The 17,385-nt window shown below is 43.1% G+C and overlaps 1 protein-coding gene across 1 annotated transcript; it reads left to right on the forward strand.

Annotated features, from left to right (window-relative positions):
- The first annotated feature begins 5,674 nt into the window (after window positions 1–5,674).
- On the forward strand, window positions 5,675–13,175 carry LOC145392060 (uncharacterized). The gene is made up of 4 exons (XM_080266516.1): window positions 5,675–5,732; window positions 7,069–7,185; window positions 10,659–10,813; window positions 13,002–13,175. Exons 1-4 carry the CDS (start codon window positions 5,675–5,677, stop codon window positions 13,149–13,151), a joined length of 480 nt encoding a protein of 159 aa, XP_080122642.1. The 3' UTR covers window positions 13,152–13,175.
- Window positions 13,176–17,385: the final 4,210 nt, after the last annotated feature.

Genomic DNA, 17,385 nt, shown 5'->3' on the forward strand with positions numbered 1-17,385 from the left:
CCATTACAGAACCGCTACTTGGACCACTAAAGAACCACGTACCGAACCACCTGAACCCCCTTGCTGACAGAACCGCTACTTGGACCACTGAAGAACCGCTAATCCAGTTAAATGAGCCTTGTTTACAGATAAAACCAAAAGGATAATGACACTACCTGAACCTCGTTACTCTCAGAACCGCTGCACCTCAGAACCACTACAGCCACTGCCTGCGCCTCCTCAGAAACGCTAACAGGAGTACTTAAAACCATTGGGAGAACCAGTGAAGAACCGCTGGAAAAAAATACGAAAGGAATTTTTAGGAGGAAGGACCAGCAATATAACTTTCATCATCAGAACCGGGGAGAACTGCACAACTTTTAGAACCACCAGAGGAACTATTAGACCTGTACGGATGAACAATTAAAGAACATCAGAAGAACTACTTGAAGGTCATTAGCACAACCATCAGGAACATCATTAGGAGAAATAGCCGAGAAATCACTAAAGCCTTATAAATGAATTGAAATAGTCAGGGAAGGCCATTGCTAAAAGCGGTTTAATTTTGGAAGGAAACTTTCATCGGGAACCACGTCAGATATTCCTTTCGCCGCGGTAGGTTGTCACGTAATTTATTTCTAGTTAAAGCCAGACGATTTTATTCAGCTATGGGAGGACTCACGAGGCGACAGATTTAGGGAGTAGAATTGGGAAAATGTTAGCGAGAACCAGCGAGCAGTACTATCGATAAGACAGCGGGGAACCATTAGGAACAGTGACGACATTACCTAAGTACCACCATGTCCTTGTTACAGTAAGAACCATTCATACACAAGCTACCAGAACCACCATAGGGGGAACCAAGAAACCACTGTGGCTACCATACTATTAAACACCTTCCTATCGCCATCATGGTCAGGGGGAACCTAAGATTTTTCCTATTAGCTATCAGAATTTTGGAGACCCTTGGCAGCTGCACGACTCCCACTCTTACCATCACTAACCGGGAATAACAAACTGTAGTGGAAGGCGTAGGAACAGCCAGGTAAAGGGAGGAGGTAAGATTAAAATAAGAGGAAAAGAAGAACGATGAAACCGGGGTAAACACGTATTCATTCTCTCTCTCTCTGGATAATTACGTAAATATAAAACCTAACTGTTCTTTGTGTTGAAAATATGTGCCTTTGTCTATGCTAACTTTGAAGTGTCAGTTTTCGCCGATTACTATGTTTTTTTTTCTTTTTACGGTATCTCATTCGTTTTTTTTTTTTTATTATTATTATCTATGCTATTCCGCTTTTTTGTAATTATTTTTTATCGTCATTTCCGTTCCATAAAACTCTTCAAAAATTTACTCACTTTCATCCTGTCTTCCTATTCCTATTATAACTACAAGGAAGAAGAGGCTTATCTGAGCTGACTTCTGATAGTACTGCGATAAGACAGCCCATACACACGCGCACACACACTCACTGGCCTGTCATGTTCTTTGATTTGTAAGCATGAAAATAAAACACCCCATCCAAACCTCCAGTTTGTTTATCCTCCCCAAAATGTTCTGTGTTTATGGGTTTGAGGGGAAATTCTGTGTACTAGCCCGAAATGGATGGAAGCTGGTGACGCGGGTGAGCGAAAAACATCTCCATATGCTACTTGGCTAACTTCTTTTGCGGAGATACTATGTTCCGTGTATCAGTGATGATAAGAGGAGACCTGCATGCTGTCATAAATCTGTCCAGCATTATAAAGCAGATTTACATTAACAGTGCACACAAGGAATTAATGTTCCAGCCAATGGCCCCGTCGGCTGGTGAAAGGAAAGGCAGAGAACTAACATCCAGAAGAACTGTCTGCCGAAGTCAGCCTACCTCCACCTGAATAGCCTATGTCCACCAGACACCCTCTCTGTCAGTGAAAACAACTCACTGAACCGCTTCAGCAGCTTCACTTGTGTTCCATCGGGCAACAAAAACTCACCAAAATCAGCTTTTTCCCAATGCTCTCACCTACACTCGGTTATGCGAAGTCTCCTCAGCACCTTGGCCAAGTAACAGAACTTGAATAACAATCACATGTAGTGATGTCTGCTCTCGACTACGAAAGGGAACCTCCACTCAAGTCCATCCTTATCAACCAACTGGGGAACCTAGAAATTATGACATCCTCTGCTAGCCCTTACAAACACTCCATATATACGCCACGTACGCAGGTTTATCAGGCTGTACTCCAGTCAGCACAAATTCTCACGCTCACCTTACATTGCCTCTCGGGTAGTACCGTACATGACGTGTATCCAGGACCGTCTGGCAATATGCATTCTCACTACTCAGTACACGGTCAAATTCATGTGCACTGGCCGCACTTCACGCCTGGATGTTTAGGGAGTGGACAGTTTACATTAGACAGGGGGAGTGAGTTGAGAAGGAGTGTTTGGAAGGAAAGACCCGCGTTCGTTCATGAATATGTATGAACGTATGGTGATGCCGAAAGTGCCGTACGGATGCGAGATGTGTTCCTTGACTGCTAGGGACCGAAAAACAGTCTCCATGTGAAGTGTGATGGGCTGAATGAATGAGAACTGACACTGCAAGAGACGGATGTGGAAGAAGAGGCTGCGGAATGGAAAGGTAAAACAAGAGTGTATTAAAACAGTGTGGTCATATGGAAAGAATGGGTGATGGGAGACTGATAAAATGTACAGAGCTGATGTACAGGGAGACAGGTGATAGGGGAGGCAAAGGAGAATGTTGAAGGACAGTGTGAAAGAGATCATGATTCACACAGGTCTGAGCATAGAGAAGAGTGAGTGGTGCGCACGGAACACAGGAAATTAGAACGAAGTGATTTAGGGTGAAATGAATTGCTCTCAGATATGAATAACAGACAAGTGAAGCAATTTCCGTAAACCATAAAACAGAGGGCCGGTTGTGGCTGGCTTAAAAATGCTTTGATATTGGTCACTACTTTGAATACGACAACTGAATGATAAAGTAAAATGAATGAAGTTGTTTCCATTTAGCAGATATATTCCAGGAAAATTATCATTACTGTTTTTTTTTTCTTTGGTCACCTAAACTTTTATGTTGGGACAAGAACACAGCCTTTTTCATCCCTACTGGTGCAAGCTATTTGTTACATCTGCCATAAACACTTCATATACAGTTCAGCGTATTGTGTGTGTGTGTGTGTGTGTGTGTGTGTGTGTGTGTGTGTGTGTGTGTGTGTGTGTGTGTGTGTGTGTGTGTGTGTGCTATGGGGAGAGGGGAACCAGTCACATTTTCCCAAAACAAGGTAGCCTGAGTAGCTATTAATCTGATCTATTCTCCTCCTTTGAGTCTCTGTCTGTCTGTCTGTCTGTCTGTCTGTCTGTCTGTCTCTCTCTCTCTCTCTCTCTCTCTCTCTCTCTCTCTCTCTCCACCTCAGTGCTGCGCTATTTTCTTTTTATTGTGGCTACTACGCTGCACACTGTAATACCGTATTTTAAAAGTTCTTTCTGCCTTGGGACTGGTATGCAGCACCCGTCTGTCTACACTCACCCTTTTAATATCTGGCTCTCAAATGCAAGAGTTACTGTGCCTCACTGTTACATAGAACATAATTAGTCACCCCTGAAACCGTCCCTCTTAAGTCTGTCTCTCCCTCTGCCTACGACCTCCGTTTATTTATCGCTGCGGTCCGGTGACGTATAATTGATTTTAGTATTATTTTTTTTTTTATCCTCAGACGATTTTACTCAACCCCTTCACTAATATGACGCATTTTTATTGTATTTTGGCTGATACCAGGGATTTTTATTCAGCTTTATGGGAGATCGTTAACTGTGAGAGAATTTATGAAGACTACCCCAAACCCCTCCAGCTTGAGAAATCCATCAAAAACCGATTCGTCAGGAAATAGCCAAAGCAAAATGGAAAATAGGTGATAATATGGAAGGACCTCTGTTAGTGAAGGTGAGTTCGGGGAATCTTAAAATCTAAATAATATCGTCAGGAAATGGAGATGTTAAAAAAGTCCTCAGGCTGAAGGGTCAAACACAATGCATCCTGTCATCTCGTAAAATAGATATTGATTCTGGTTCTCTTTTGTTCGACTTTCCAAGATTTTTTTTTTTTTTTTTTCACTTTCAGTTCTTTGATCACCCCCCCCCGCCCACCCGGTTCTTTCCCCCCTCCCTCTCTGTGACCTGATTAACTTTTGCCACCAAACACGGGCCAGGCAAAGAGTGGTAATTTTGTCTGTTTGTTTCTAAGCCAGAGAGAGGCAAGGAGTGAGTGGCATATTGCACAGGGTAAGGAAAGTACCAACTAACACAGGGTAAGTTAAGGACAGTACCAGCTAAACCGGGGTAAGTTAGGGAAAGTGCCAACTAACTCAGGGTAAGTTAAGGACAGTACCAAGTAACTCAGGGTAAGTTAAGGAAAGTTCCAGCTAACTCAGGGTAAGTTAAGGAAAGTACAGAATAATTCAGGGTAAGTTAAGGAAAGTACCAACTAACTCAGGGTAAGTTAAGGACAGTACCAACTAACTCAGGGTAAGTTAAGGATAGTACTAGCTAACTCAGGGTAAGTTAAGGACAGTACCAACTAACTCAGGGTAAGTTAAGGATAGTACCAACTAACTCAGGGTAAGTTAAGGACAGTACCAACTAACTCAGGGTAAGTTAAGGATAGTACCAACTAACTCAGGGTAAGTTCAGGATAGTACTAGCTAACTCAGGGTAAGTTAAGGACAGTACCAACTAACTCAGGGTAAGTTAAGGACAGTACCAACTAACTCAGGGTAAGTTATAAGGAAAGTCCCAACTAACTCAGGGTAAGATAAAAAGTCTGTGATCCTTCTACACACTGTTCGATTCTGACGTTACGTAAATACCAGCAGATAAATTGCATACTTCATCAACCTTTCATAGACTTCTTCAACTAATCCTCCTCCTTCATAAAAATCAGACATCTGCCATTGAGATCTGACATTCAGCTCGATGTTGTAAAGAGACTCCGGACGTAATCACCTTGACGAGAGGGTGTGAGTGTGCTTACAGGCCTTGTGGAGAGGACGGGGCGGGGGAAGGATGAGGGGAATGAGGACAGGAAGGGGAATGGAGGAGGCATGGAGAGGTGGGGGACTGAAGGAGGGGAATAGGGGTGGGGGCTGGAGGAGGGGAATGGGGTGGCGAACTGAAAGAAGGAACTAGGGATGGGGGAGTAAGGAAGTGGGGGGTGGATCTGGGAAGAACGGGGTAGGGTGGGGAAGCAAGGACGGGGATGGGGAATGGAGCAGGGATGGAAAGGAATGGGGGGGGGGAGTAATTACGAGGGGTGATGGAAGCAAGAGGGGAAGGGGGGAACGGGTAGGAAGTAAGAACTGAGGAAGGGGGATTCAGAAGGAACGGGGGAGGCGTGGGGGAAGGAAGCAGGAACGGGGAAGGGGGAAGCAAGGATAGGGGTTGGGAGGGGGAGTAAGAGCAGGAAGAGGTGGAGGGATAGGAGCAGGAACGGAGAGGGGTGAAAGAAAGATAATGTGACTCTACTGATCTGTATAAATGGAGAGTCCAGAGCTGGGCGAAGTTTGAGCTGCAAATCTAAGTATATGAAAAGGCTGCATTTTCTTCGATGTGGCTAAAAAGATCTAATTTTATAAGGAACTCTCTCTAAAACTCTTATAACCCCTAAAATCTCGGGGAATCAAGAGGGCCAAGATGTCGATGCTGTCCTCTTACGCCACAAGAGCTCTCGTGTCCTCTGATTGGTCCAGACGTAAGAGTGTGTGGTGACGTCTGTGGTGTGTTGGTATATAAACTCTGTGGTCCAGGTGTGGGTCCAGTTATTACGGTGCTGTGTGAGGTGACGCTGCTGAATATGGGTAAGAGCCATCACATATTCCTAAGTCTTGTGCAGTAACAGGCAATGTCAACAGGTTCATTATTCCAATAGACAGGGACATGTAAAAAGGCCTCTGGGTAAAAGTATTGATGATAGTTTTTTTTTTTTTTTCTGGAATAATTATTTCCCGATCATTCTCTTCTAACATACAAAAATCTAAGTATATCGTGTCTCTCATATAAAGTAATCTTGGCTTTGAATTTTGTCCTGTAACAATTAAAAATATCGAAGTGTAGAGGTGTTGTGACTACCTCGTGCTCTATGATTAGCTACCTCAGCCAACGAAAGTTGGAGGTTACAGTATGTATTCATTCCTGTTTCTCAATTTGTCCACAAGATAGCTGAGAAAGTTATTGCTGGACTTCAATGAAATTTTGCGGAGATGTGAATAATGAGTCAAGGGAGCGTCGATTAAATTTTGGTGGTGATTTTGAGTTCCTGTCCCGATTCAAGACTGTTTTTGGTCTGTTTTTCCACAAGATATCTCAGAAAGTTATTGATGGACTTGAATGAAATTGTTTGGATATATAAGTCATGGGCCAAGGAGGGCTTTATTAAATTTTGGTGATGACCTGAGCTGTCTGGTATACTGTAGGCTTTGGGGGGGAATGAGCTGTCTGAATGCTGTTTACCGGTACTTGTCCTGTAGTGCAAGCGGCAAGGTAGAGTACCGGTACTTCTTCGGTTCGAGAGAGAAGGGATACCGGTACTGGAACTGGTGTCTCATTCCCTTGCCACTGACACCCCAGAGGCCAATAAGCCAATGGGGTCGGCACCCATGGGTACAATACTAGCCTGTTTTATTTATTTCCTCTGGTGCCATACACTCTGGTTCTATGCGCGTCTCTCTCTGTCTGTCTGTCTCTCTCTCTAAGCTAACACAGTCAAAACCTTCTCTCCATCACTTCCTCTCCCTTCCCTCTCTTCTTTCTCTCATTCCTTCTAGTTTCTGTCTGCAGTTCAAAGATATACACAATCTAATTACCGCTACATATTCCAAGTTACCTGACAGCTTAACTCGAACCTGAGTTTTGTAGTGTCTGTGTTGTGGTGGAGGGGTGATGTAAGTAATAATTGTGTGTTATTGGTGCAGGTGTGGTGCTGCGGTGGTTGGCCAGTGTGGTGGTGGTGGTGGTGGTGGTGTGTGTAGTGTCTATTTTGTGGTGGAGGGGTGATGTAAATAATAACTGTGTGTTACTGTGTGGCGCAGGTGTGGTGCTGCGGTGGTTGGCGAGTGTGGCGGTGGTGGTGGCGGTGTGTGGCTGGGGCGGGCTGGCCATACCATCTCGCGTGGCCAACAGGATGATACCCAGCTGGTGGCTCAGTGGTAAGTATTCAGCCTAAGACCTCTAACCTCATCCTCAACCTCCATCACTGACTTGAACCTCATATCCAATTTTACCCTCACCCTCAACCTCAGCACTGACTTCAACCTCGAATTCAGCTTCATTCTCACTCTAAACCTCAACCTCAACCTTAGCACTGAACCTCAACATGTCGCGACTTGCAATGCTGGCCAGAGTTATAATTCCAAAGTTATAATTCGCCCGCTTTGTGTATTAGACATCACCAAATTAAACCGGTCATATACCATATAATCTCTCATAAAACCATCTCTTCTGACCCAATTTTCACCGTTTAAGTGGCGAATCCTGTGTTTTTTATGGATGCCCAGCCAAATGAACTACCCTCTGAAAAATCTTACCTTGAATGAGCTCAGCGATAAGGCAATTTTAAGAATACATTTGACATTTTAATAAAGATTTTGGTGATTGTGGACAAAGTTTGTTTCATGTGATCATATTAATCAATCATGGGAGTTAAAAGGGACAATTCATACCTGTAGTATCAACATTTACACAAAATTACACGACTGAAGGCTGCCCCATTCACACCTCCACACACCTGTTAGCCTAAGGTTCATATGTTCTTCCTCTCTCGCTCGAAAAGAAAAAAAAATAAAATAAATCTTTGCTCAAGGAGTTCTGTTTCAAAACTAATCACTCTAACCACATTCATCTTCTATCTATCTATTGCCAGACGCCTTAATACCGTAAGGGGTGGCCACAAGCATGTCGCCTCCCTGCCGCCCTGTCCCCCGCCATTTCACTGCCCTGCTCCCAGGTCACACTCCCCTCTCTCATATACCTCTCCACTCCATCCCTCCATCTCATCCGTGGCCTCCCCCTCCCCCCTCTCCATCTCACTCACATACACTCTCCTCGTGAGTCTCTCGATCTCCACCCTCTCCACATGGCCAAACCACCTCAGTGTGTTTCTCCTAACGCTTCCTATCACATTCAAATCCACATTCATCGTAATCTAAATAATTCAAGCTAAAATCAACCTATCTATCCATCTACATTTCTATCGAGTTACGTATAGCCACATGCCTTAGCCCCGGAAGGATCGGCCACAAACAAATCACCTCCTCGTCACCCTGTCCTCAGCAATCAGGCCGCCCTTTCTCCAGGTCACGCCAGCCTCTCTACCTCTCCACCCCATCAAACAGCAATAATTCAAGCGTAACTATTCTCATCTTGGCTGCAGTTAAGAGCAAACACCACTTCCGCTACATAGCCAATCCCGCAGCCAAGGTGGAGGTGGGGAAGGTGGGGGTGACGGTGGTGGGTGGTGGTGGGAAGGATGGGGGTGTCGGTGGGGGTGGTGGAGGAAGGATGGGGTAACGGTAGGGGGTGATGGGGGGAAGGATGGGGTGGAGGTGGGGGGTGGTGGGGGAAGGATGGGAGTGACGGTGTGGGATGGTGGGGGGGAAGGATGGGGTGACGGTGGTGGGTAGTGGGGGAAGGATGGGGGTGGCGGTGAGGGTGGGTGGTGGGGGAAGGATGGGGGTGACGCTAGGGGATGGTGGGGGGGAAGGATGGGGGTGGAGGTGGGGGGGGTGGGGGGAAGGATGGGGGCCGGTGGGAGTGGTGGGGGGAAGGATGGGGGTGACGGTGGTGGGTGGTGGGGGAAGGATTGGGGTGACGGTGGTGGGTGGTGGAGGAAGGATGGGGTAACGGTAGGGGGTGGTGGGGGGAAGGATGATGGGGGTGGTGGTGGGGGGAAGGATGGGGGTGACGGTGGGGGGTGATGGGGGAAGGATGGGGGTGATGGTGGTGGGTGGTGGGGGAAGGATGGGGTGACGGTGGGGGTGGTGGGGGTGACGGTGGGGGGAAGGAGGGGGTGATGGTGGTGGGGTGGGGGGTTGGGGGATGAGTGGTGGGATGGTGGGGTTTAGGGCTGGGGTAGGAGTAAAAAAGGTGGGGGTGAGGGTGGGGAGGTTAGGTGGTGCGGTATAGGGCTGGAGTAGGGGTGGACAAGGTGGGGGTGGGGGTGGGGTCATGTGCCACCCAAATGCAACAGAATAACATATAGACTTGTATTCGCTGTAGCACCCGTTCCTTAGCGATTTATTTTGCATTTTACTCTTTAATATCGACAAGGTTTGTATCAATAACATACAAAAGGATACTTAGGTGTAATGTGTAGAATCAATCGCTAAGGAAGAGGCGTTACGAAACCGCAAAAGCAACTTTCAATACGACCCGTAGCACTACCTATATCTACATTCTGTCTATCTATCTGTATCTATGTATATATACAGAATATATATATATATATATATATATATATATATATATATATATATATATATATATATATATATATATATATGTGTGTGTGTGTGTGTGTGTGTGTGTGTGTGTGTGTCCGACCCTGGGCAGAGGATTCACAACCTGCTCCCAAAGCCCACTTGTCCTCCTGCATACCATACACTTCCACATGTCACCATTTCGGCGCAAACACCCACTGTCCATATTGATCAGCCTACATCCTAGGGCTGTTTCATACAGGACTGGTGTACTGGTATTAGCGGGGGTATTTTTACTACATGTTGGCGGGTATTTTGGTAGATCAGTAAAGTTTGCTTTTAGGAAATTCAAATCCTTAAACTGTTCCCTGCCCCACCGTGGATTCGATCCTCGGTCCATTAGGACTGCAAGCCACCTCTTTACCGATTCAGCCACCACCTATCTATCAATCTCTCTATAAATTATAGGCTTAATTCAAAATATTAATTGACGAGTCTCTTGAATGTGTGGAATCTCTGTGGCATGGGTAAGGAGTGGTTGGAAAGAGTTCAGGGAGCTGCCGCCTCTCCTGACATGAGATCTTTGTATGCGGCAGGTGTTAGAAGTGTAATGCTGTATGGTAGTGAGACCTGGGTAGCAAAGGATGAGGATATTCGTAGGCTCAGACGTACAAAAATGGCACTGATTAAGTGGATGTGCAGTGCGTCCTTGAATGCGAGGCCTGGGACGGGTAGGATTGCGATTGAAGAGCAGACAGGAAGGATGGGACTGGAATGTATTGGGACTGTGATAAGAAATGAGATGGTCTGTTGAGGGGATAAAGGATGACATTTGGGTGCGGAAGGTAAGAAGTGTGAACATCAGGAGTAGGGCTGGGTTGCGAGAGGCAGACGAAAATGACCTGGTACGAGGTCATAGAGTGTGACCTCAGAGGTAAGGGAGTGAGTAGGGAGGCTGCCACAGATCAAGCAGCTTGGACAACCGCCATTAGGTGACCAAGCCGAGGCATGCAAGCACGTTGGAGCCTTTACAGTTGATACGATACGATACGATACGAGAAAGTGCAAGTCTCAAAATGCATCTAATTTTCAAAATTAAGCAGTACCATAGTTATAGGAAGAGGCTTTTGTCCCGTTCTGGATTACCACAGGCTGATGGTTATAATATTAATGACTCCTCTTCACTCCCTGGTGTGTGGGTGCAGCGCGTGCAGAGAGGACGTGCACAGCGGGGTCTCAGTGTGGTCCTGGTGAGTGCTGCGTAAGGCCCATGCTGGCCACAAACTCCTACTGCTTCCCTTTCAAGGCGCTGGGTGAGACCTGTGACGCCTTCGCTATGCTTCTCGACATGGACAAGGAGGTGGGTCAGTGAATCACTTCTAAGCATGCTACAGTGTTAACATTAGCATAGGTGACAGCAGTGACACAAGTACCAGCAAGAGTAATAATAAACAGTAGCTACTAGAAGTGGAAAATATACTATACCCATTTTACTTCAGTTTGGCCTAAATCTGCCATTCTCCAGCTCGAATTCCACATTTCAGCAAGGGATTCATACTAGAATATGTGGCTGGTCATGAAGAAATGCTATGGGAAGGATGTAGAGCCGTAACATTTTCACGTTTCTGCCACTGTCCTTCGTGAAATACAGCCGCAAATGGACAAAAACCTGAGTTAAGTTAAAGTGAAAAGAGTATATTTAAAGCAGCTACGGTGATGGATCAAGGTCCTTAACTCCCTCTTCTATGAGATTAAAACTTTGTGCACATCAATATTAATATCGCATTAAAAGAAAAAAAAAATCGTTAAATTTTATGCAGGAAACCTCACACATTTGTTTGATATTTTGCTTTAAAAAGCCTGACAGAGCCATAGGCATTGTGAAGCGTGTTGAAAGAAAGATCAGCGCTTAGGTAAGATGGGAGGCTATAGGCTATGTCAAGGTATGATGGTGCCAACTGTGCTGTACTGATGTGATTATGGGATCTACATGTCAGGGGCTGAAGAAGGGTGGAGGTTATGGAAATGAAACGCCTGAGGTGTCTAAATGAGGTTAGATGGGTTTATAGAGTGAGATGGTTCACGGTACATAGTGTGAAGGAAAGAAATGACTCGGATAGGCCTATGTGGAGAGAAACCGATGATAAGGGACTGACAAAGAAAACATGATAATGCATATACAGAGTCTGAGAAGGAGGAAGCCTAGAAATAAGTGGAAGGATGACACGAAAGAATTCTGAGCATCCAGGGGTGTGTGACGTGTATAAGGAACAACAAACTAGAATTACGTGGTTTATGGGTAAAAACTTGCTGTCAGTAATCCATAGCAAGTAGGAAGTGAGGGGAGTGCCGTAAACCACACAGCGATTAGTGGGGCAAGGCTGTGGATGATTCAGAACTGCTACATGTGTGGAAGATTAATTACAACAACTGAGATACTATGGGAAATGAATGAGGTAGCTTTCTCCTCTTGTGCACTCCTCCCCTTCCCCGATGGAGCGACGTGTGTGTGTGTGTGTGTGTGTGTGTGTGTGTGTGTGTGTGTGTGTGTGTGTGTGTGTGTGTGTGTGTGTGTGTGTGTGTGTGTGTGTGTATTCATCCAGCAACTCTTCTTCACCAGCCTATCCTCAGACTGTATCACCGCTATGAGCCTAATGATCACTGTATGTGGAAAGCAATAGTTTTCCATCCTTATCACGTTAAAATGCACTATCAGTACCAACGATGTTCTGGAGAGATTTGCTCGACAATCGACGGAATGAGTCCATCTGGCAGGGGCATATGAAAAATACCTCCTAAACTATGTACTGATGGTTAGTGTTGTGATGTGGAGCCAGGAGTCAAGGGCTGGCTCATTTCACCGGGTATACCGTTGATGGCTCTCCCACTTCCCTACTTTCGCTTTGCTTGTGGGTCCTACTTCACCTCATCCTTAGGTGTGAAAAAATATTTGGGATGATGATGATGTTAAGGAGGATGTTAATATTCTTGCTCAAGTTAATGTTTTCATAAAAGTTCTTGCTCTCATTTATGTTTGGTTCTTGTCATTGTTCTTATTCTTGTTAATGCATTTACTAATAATCTTGTTAACGTACCGATATATATATATATATATATATATATATATATATATATATATACAGTATATATATACAGTATATATATACAGTATATATATACAGTATATATATATATATATATATATATATATATATATATACATATATATATATATATATATATATATATATATATATATATATATATATATATATATATATATATATATATATATTGCTTTGTGCTGAGGTCTGACAAAGTTCCAATTTTCTTTTTGTTGGTATGACACTCCATCGCCTTCAATAAAAAGACACCGTATTTTATTATAAACTTGCTAATGCCCTTTCTAATATTCTTGCTGATGTTCTTGTTGGTTTGCAATGACGTCTGCACAAAGTTCTAGCTTTCTTAACGCTCATGTGACACTTCATTCCTTCCAGTACAAAGGTGTCTCATCTGATTTTATTCTTGCCACCCTCTGCTGGCAGGTGTACTTCGACCACTGCCCCTGCCACAACCACCTGACGTGTGCCAACCTCCGCGTCACCAGCATCTGCATCGACCCAGGCACCGTCCACAACACCCACCGTCTCGCCATCGTGCCAAAGCCAGTACAGATCGATCGGGGAATGCCATAGAACATTACATTATGAATTTAACTGATTTGCTGTCATATACAGTATAATCTTACACATTTTCGTTGTGGAACCATGCAATACTGTTTAATTCCTACAAGAATTTTTTAGGGTGCATTTACCTTTAAAAAGACAGTCATATATATTTGACGGTAACCCCACACCTCTGATGATTTAATGTATACCTGTTTTTTCATAAGAGCAGAACAAATTGTTTATGTGGCCAAGCAACATCATATTTCCAGCCAAGATCTGTCGGGGACGCTCTCTACAGAATACGGTCCACACTCTGATTCACATACTCTTAGTTCCTGGTGTAACTAAGTTTTGTTTGTTTATCTTAGGTAGGGCAAGGAAAGGAGCGTGCAAAATCTTCCCATGTCTCTCCTTGCCAAAATGAAATACTTGTTACGAAAGGAAAATTATTTTACGTTTATTTTATGATTCTCAGTCCTGGATCTCCTTCATTTGACATATTCATAATCGTTCACATCATCAAGAGTAAATTAGCCTATACCTCATCATAAAAATCGTTTTTCACAGTTTTTCATATCATCTACATCACCCACCAGCCCGATTACCGACAAGCTAAAACTGGTGCAGCCACTCAGTATATGCTGCAGATTTCTTAGAGTACCGTACCATGATTTTTTGTACCAGATTTTCACATTACATCTATATAGCCTACTGCCCTTTTTTTTTTTTATGACAGTTACTTTTCGTGTATTATTTTACATTCTGTCTTCTAGTGTTTTTTTTTCTAATCTAAATTGTGATTCTTAGTGGTTAAATAAATGACCGATGATTAGGTGAAGAAAGTACACACCACAGAGAGTAAAATCCAGTGAGATAGTTTGCTGAACTTTTTTAATTCAGTGACCTTTACTCTGGTGATAAGCTAACATCTCACCCTTCAGCAGGCAGGGTCTTACAAAATATTAGTTTGACGGTAGGTAGAATGAATTACCAAAACAAAGCCTGTCCTCTGAAGCGTCAACAGATAAGCATTAAGCACTAAATGTTGTATTCTAAATGCCTCTAGAAACTTCGTAACACCTTCATTAGCGACACATTCTGCACCTCATTATTCTTTTGTACGTAGCTGAAGCCATCTATCTTTATCTATTGCCAGACGCCTTAATCCCGTAAGGGGTGGCCACAAACATCACCTCCATGTCGCCCTGTCCCCCGCCATTTCACTGCCCTGCTCCCAGCTCACACATCCCCTTCTCATATCTCTCCACCCCATCCCTCCATCTCATCCTTCCTGATAACAACTGTCGATAATAACACAATATAAATAACATACCAGAGAGTATTAAGGTGCCGACTACTATGCAAATCAATCATTAGCTAACTAAGAGGTGCCATGAAGCCTCCTAGGACGCTTTGAATACAGTCCTAACTCCAGAGAGGGTTGGTGCTTCCGTCAGCTTAATGGTACAGTCTGGAGGTAGGATGTATAAAAAAAAAAATCCTTTGAATAAATCCTCACTAACAATTCTAGTCATACATTCTAGCTTCACCTACTCATGAAAGGGAGGAGTACCGTATATTTCGTCTTGGTCATTCTTTGTTACTGATTATTTTACGGTAAACTCTAACCCCGTAGTATATATATAGTGGCTTCTGACTATGTTATGTGGCCAGGGAATGTTGGCTAGGTTAAACACACGCTGTATCTGGGTCATGTTATCTCCTGTTAGCCTATCTCCAGAATAATGGTGACGTTATCTTTTTTTATCTTACATTTATTTGCATGCCTGACATTTTTTTAAGTACCGGTATCTACTGTTTAATATATACTGAACATTATTTCTAACGATAAACAGTGCATGGTAACACAAGCTCCAAACTTCGTCCTTGCATTAAGATTTAGGTTATTCCATGTTAAACCAAACTTTAAGATATTTTTTGGATTAGTTTCCATGCTAAACAAAATCTGATAATGTAAATCCAATGAAAATCCAGAACTGCATGCTACACTTCAAATTATATCACATGTCATCTTCTGAAGCACAAGTCTGATCGTAAAGTATCCGACCTTTAGCAAATAATAATAATAATAATAATAATAATAATAATAATAATAATATAATAATAATAAAACTAAATTACTGAGTTCACACTTTAATCCCCTTCAAAGTATGCCCCTCGGAATTCAACACAGCCCAGCGGTCCTTCCATTGCTGAAAACATTTTGTATCAGTTTCTGGGATCGCCTACAAGATCTTAGTCGCATTTGTCTTTCTTTGTGTCCTCAAATCTCGAACCCCTCGGCGGCATTTTCAGTTTAGGAGATAGCCAGAAGTATCAGGGAACCATGTCAGGAGAGTAAGGAGCCTGCTGGACCTGTGTGATCCTGTGTTTGGCCAAAAAAAAAAAAAAAAAAAAAAAAAAAAAAAAAGGATAAGATGGAATGAGTGGGCTGGAGCTTTGTCGTGTGGAGCTGCCAGTCATCCACCTTCTGCAACCGCACTGACTATTTACACCTCCCCCCCTCCTCCACACACACACACACACACACACACACACTGATGGATGGAAGGAGGAATAGATGGACGGAGGGATGGGCAGATAAAAGGATGGATGGAAGGAGGGAGGGACAGATAGCCTAACAAGATAGATGGGTAGATGGATGAAGGGAGAGAGGGATACCTGTAGATGAAAGGATGTACAGATTGGCAAACTGATGAAAATGCGACGAACAAGAATAACATCCTCAAACACACTGCACGGAAGTAACTGGGCTGGGCGACAAATTTACACAGGCCTATTTGAGCATGCGCACAACGATTCAAAGTCACGCTCCACCCACTAGCATCCCCTTGCTCCAACTGGTTTACGAGAAATATATACCGTATATATATATATATATATATATATATATATATATATATATATATATATATATATATATATATATAGGCCTATGGCTGGATATCTTTCGATCAGACTTCGTATACTGTTTTCCTCATCACCATTTAGTTTTTCAATCGGCTTTTGTTGTTTAGCAGAAATGAGACCTCTCCATATCCCACTACCTGGCTAACAGTAAGACGGTTAGGCATGGATGTGCAATAAAAACAATAAACAGTATCCAGTGATGTAATCTTCCATTAATCCATCTTTCTTAGGCGTGAGATTGGTTGATCTATACGATATAAAACTTGATTACATACGGTATATAAAGAGATAATGCATAATAAGAGAGAGAGAGAGAGAGAGAGAGAGAGAGAGAGAGAGAGAGAGAGAGAGAGAGAGAGAGAGAGAGAGAGAATTACAGGTTTAGCATAGAACTGGCGTGATTCCAAATACTATTCTTGCATGCGTTTTCATGATGACTCAAGTTGGTGCGAAACGTGACTGTGTGTGATGTGATTGAAATTTGAGCAATAGCGCAAAACTGACTAATGCAACTTTCCATCGTTACCAACATATTCCAGAGAAATCTGACAATTTCTGTACATAGCGTAAAACAACAAGAACATGAACAACAACAACAACAATAATAATAATAATAATAATAATAGTAACAAACCGTAATAATAATGAGTGACATTTACGATATGTTAACGAGCTTCTTAAACCATTTGAGGTAAACTTCAGTCAACAGGCTAGGAAATATGGTAAACATTTGGCGTCACTAATGAGCCTAAAATATAATCAGCTAGAAGCATGAATGTGCACTGTAATAAGTACGGTACCTAATCCCACGATTTTTGTGTGTGTGTGTGTGTGCAAAACTTACTGCCTATTGGGAGATCGATTGGAAATTACTGGCAGGTCTTTGCACTCCTGTCAGAGCTTCAGAGACCTTCCTAGGACCCTCCTCACATGATTCCTAGAGACAAGTTATATTCACAAAGATTACGATGAAGGCTTTTACTTTAATAATCTTCCAGAAAATGTGAAATTCATAGTTTTTTTTTTTTTTTTTTTGATAACTCTTTAAGAAATTTTTCGTATTCATAAGGATGCCTTAAAAATCTATATAAAATGATATACGGTAAGTCGTTAACACGACTCCTTACGAATTATTGTAAATATCAGTATTTTACTGTTCTTTACGACTATTGACAAGCCAAATTCATAAAATGGCCTTTTCAGGCCAAGGGTCCGGCAACAGCTGCTACTGCTTCTCAGGAGATTTCATTTTGCAACAACTAACAACATACCTACTGTGTACTGTCCAGCTGCACTATGATTTAATTCATATACAAATGTCAAAATTTGC

The sequence above is a fragment of the Coenobita brevimanus genome, chromosome 21 (assembly GCF_032717465.1).
Source record: "Coenobita brevimanus isolate Jiangsu-jjx chromosome 21, ASM3271746v2, whole genome shotgun sequence".
NCBI lineage: Eukaryota > Metazoa > Arthropoda > Malacostraca > Decapoda > Coenobitidae > Coenobita > Coenobita brevimanus.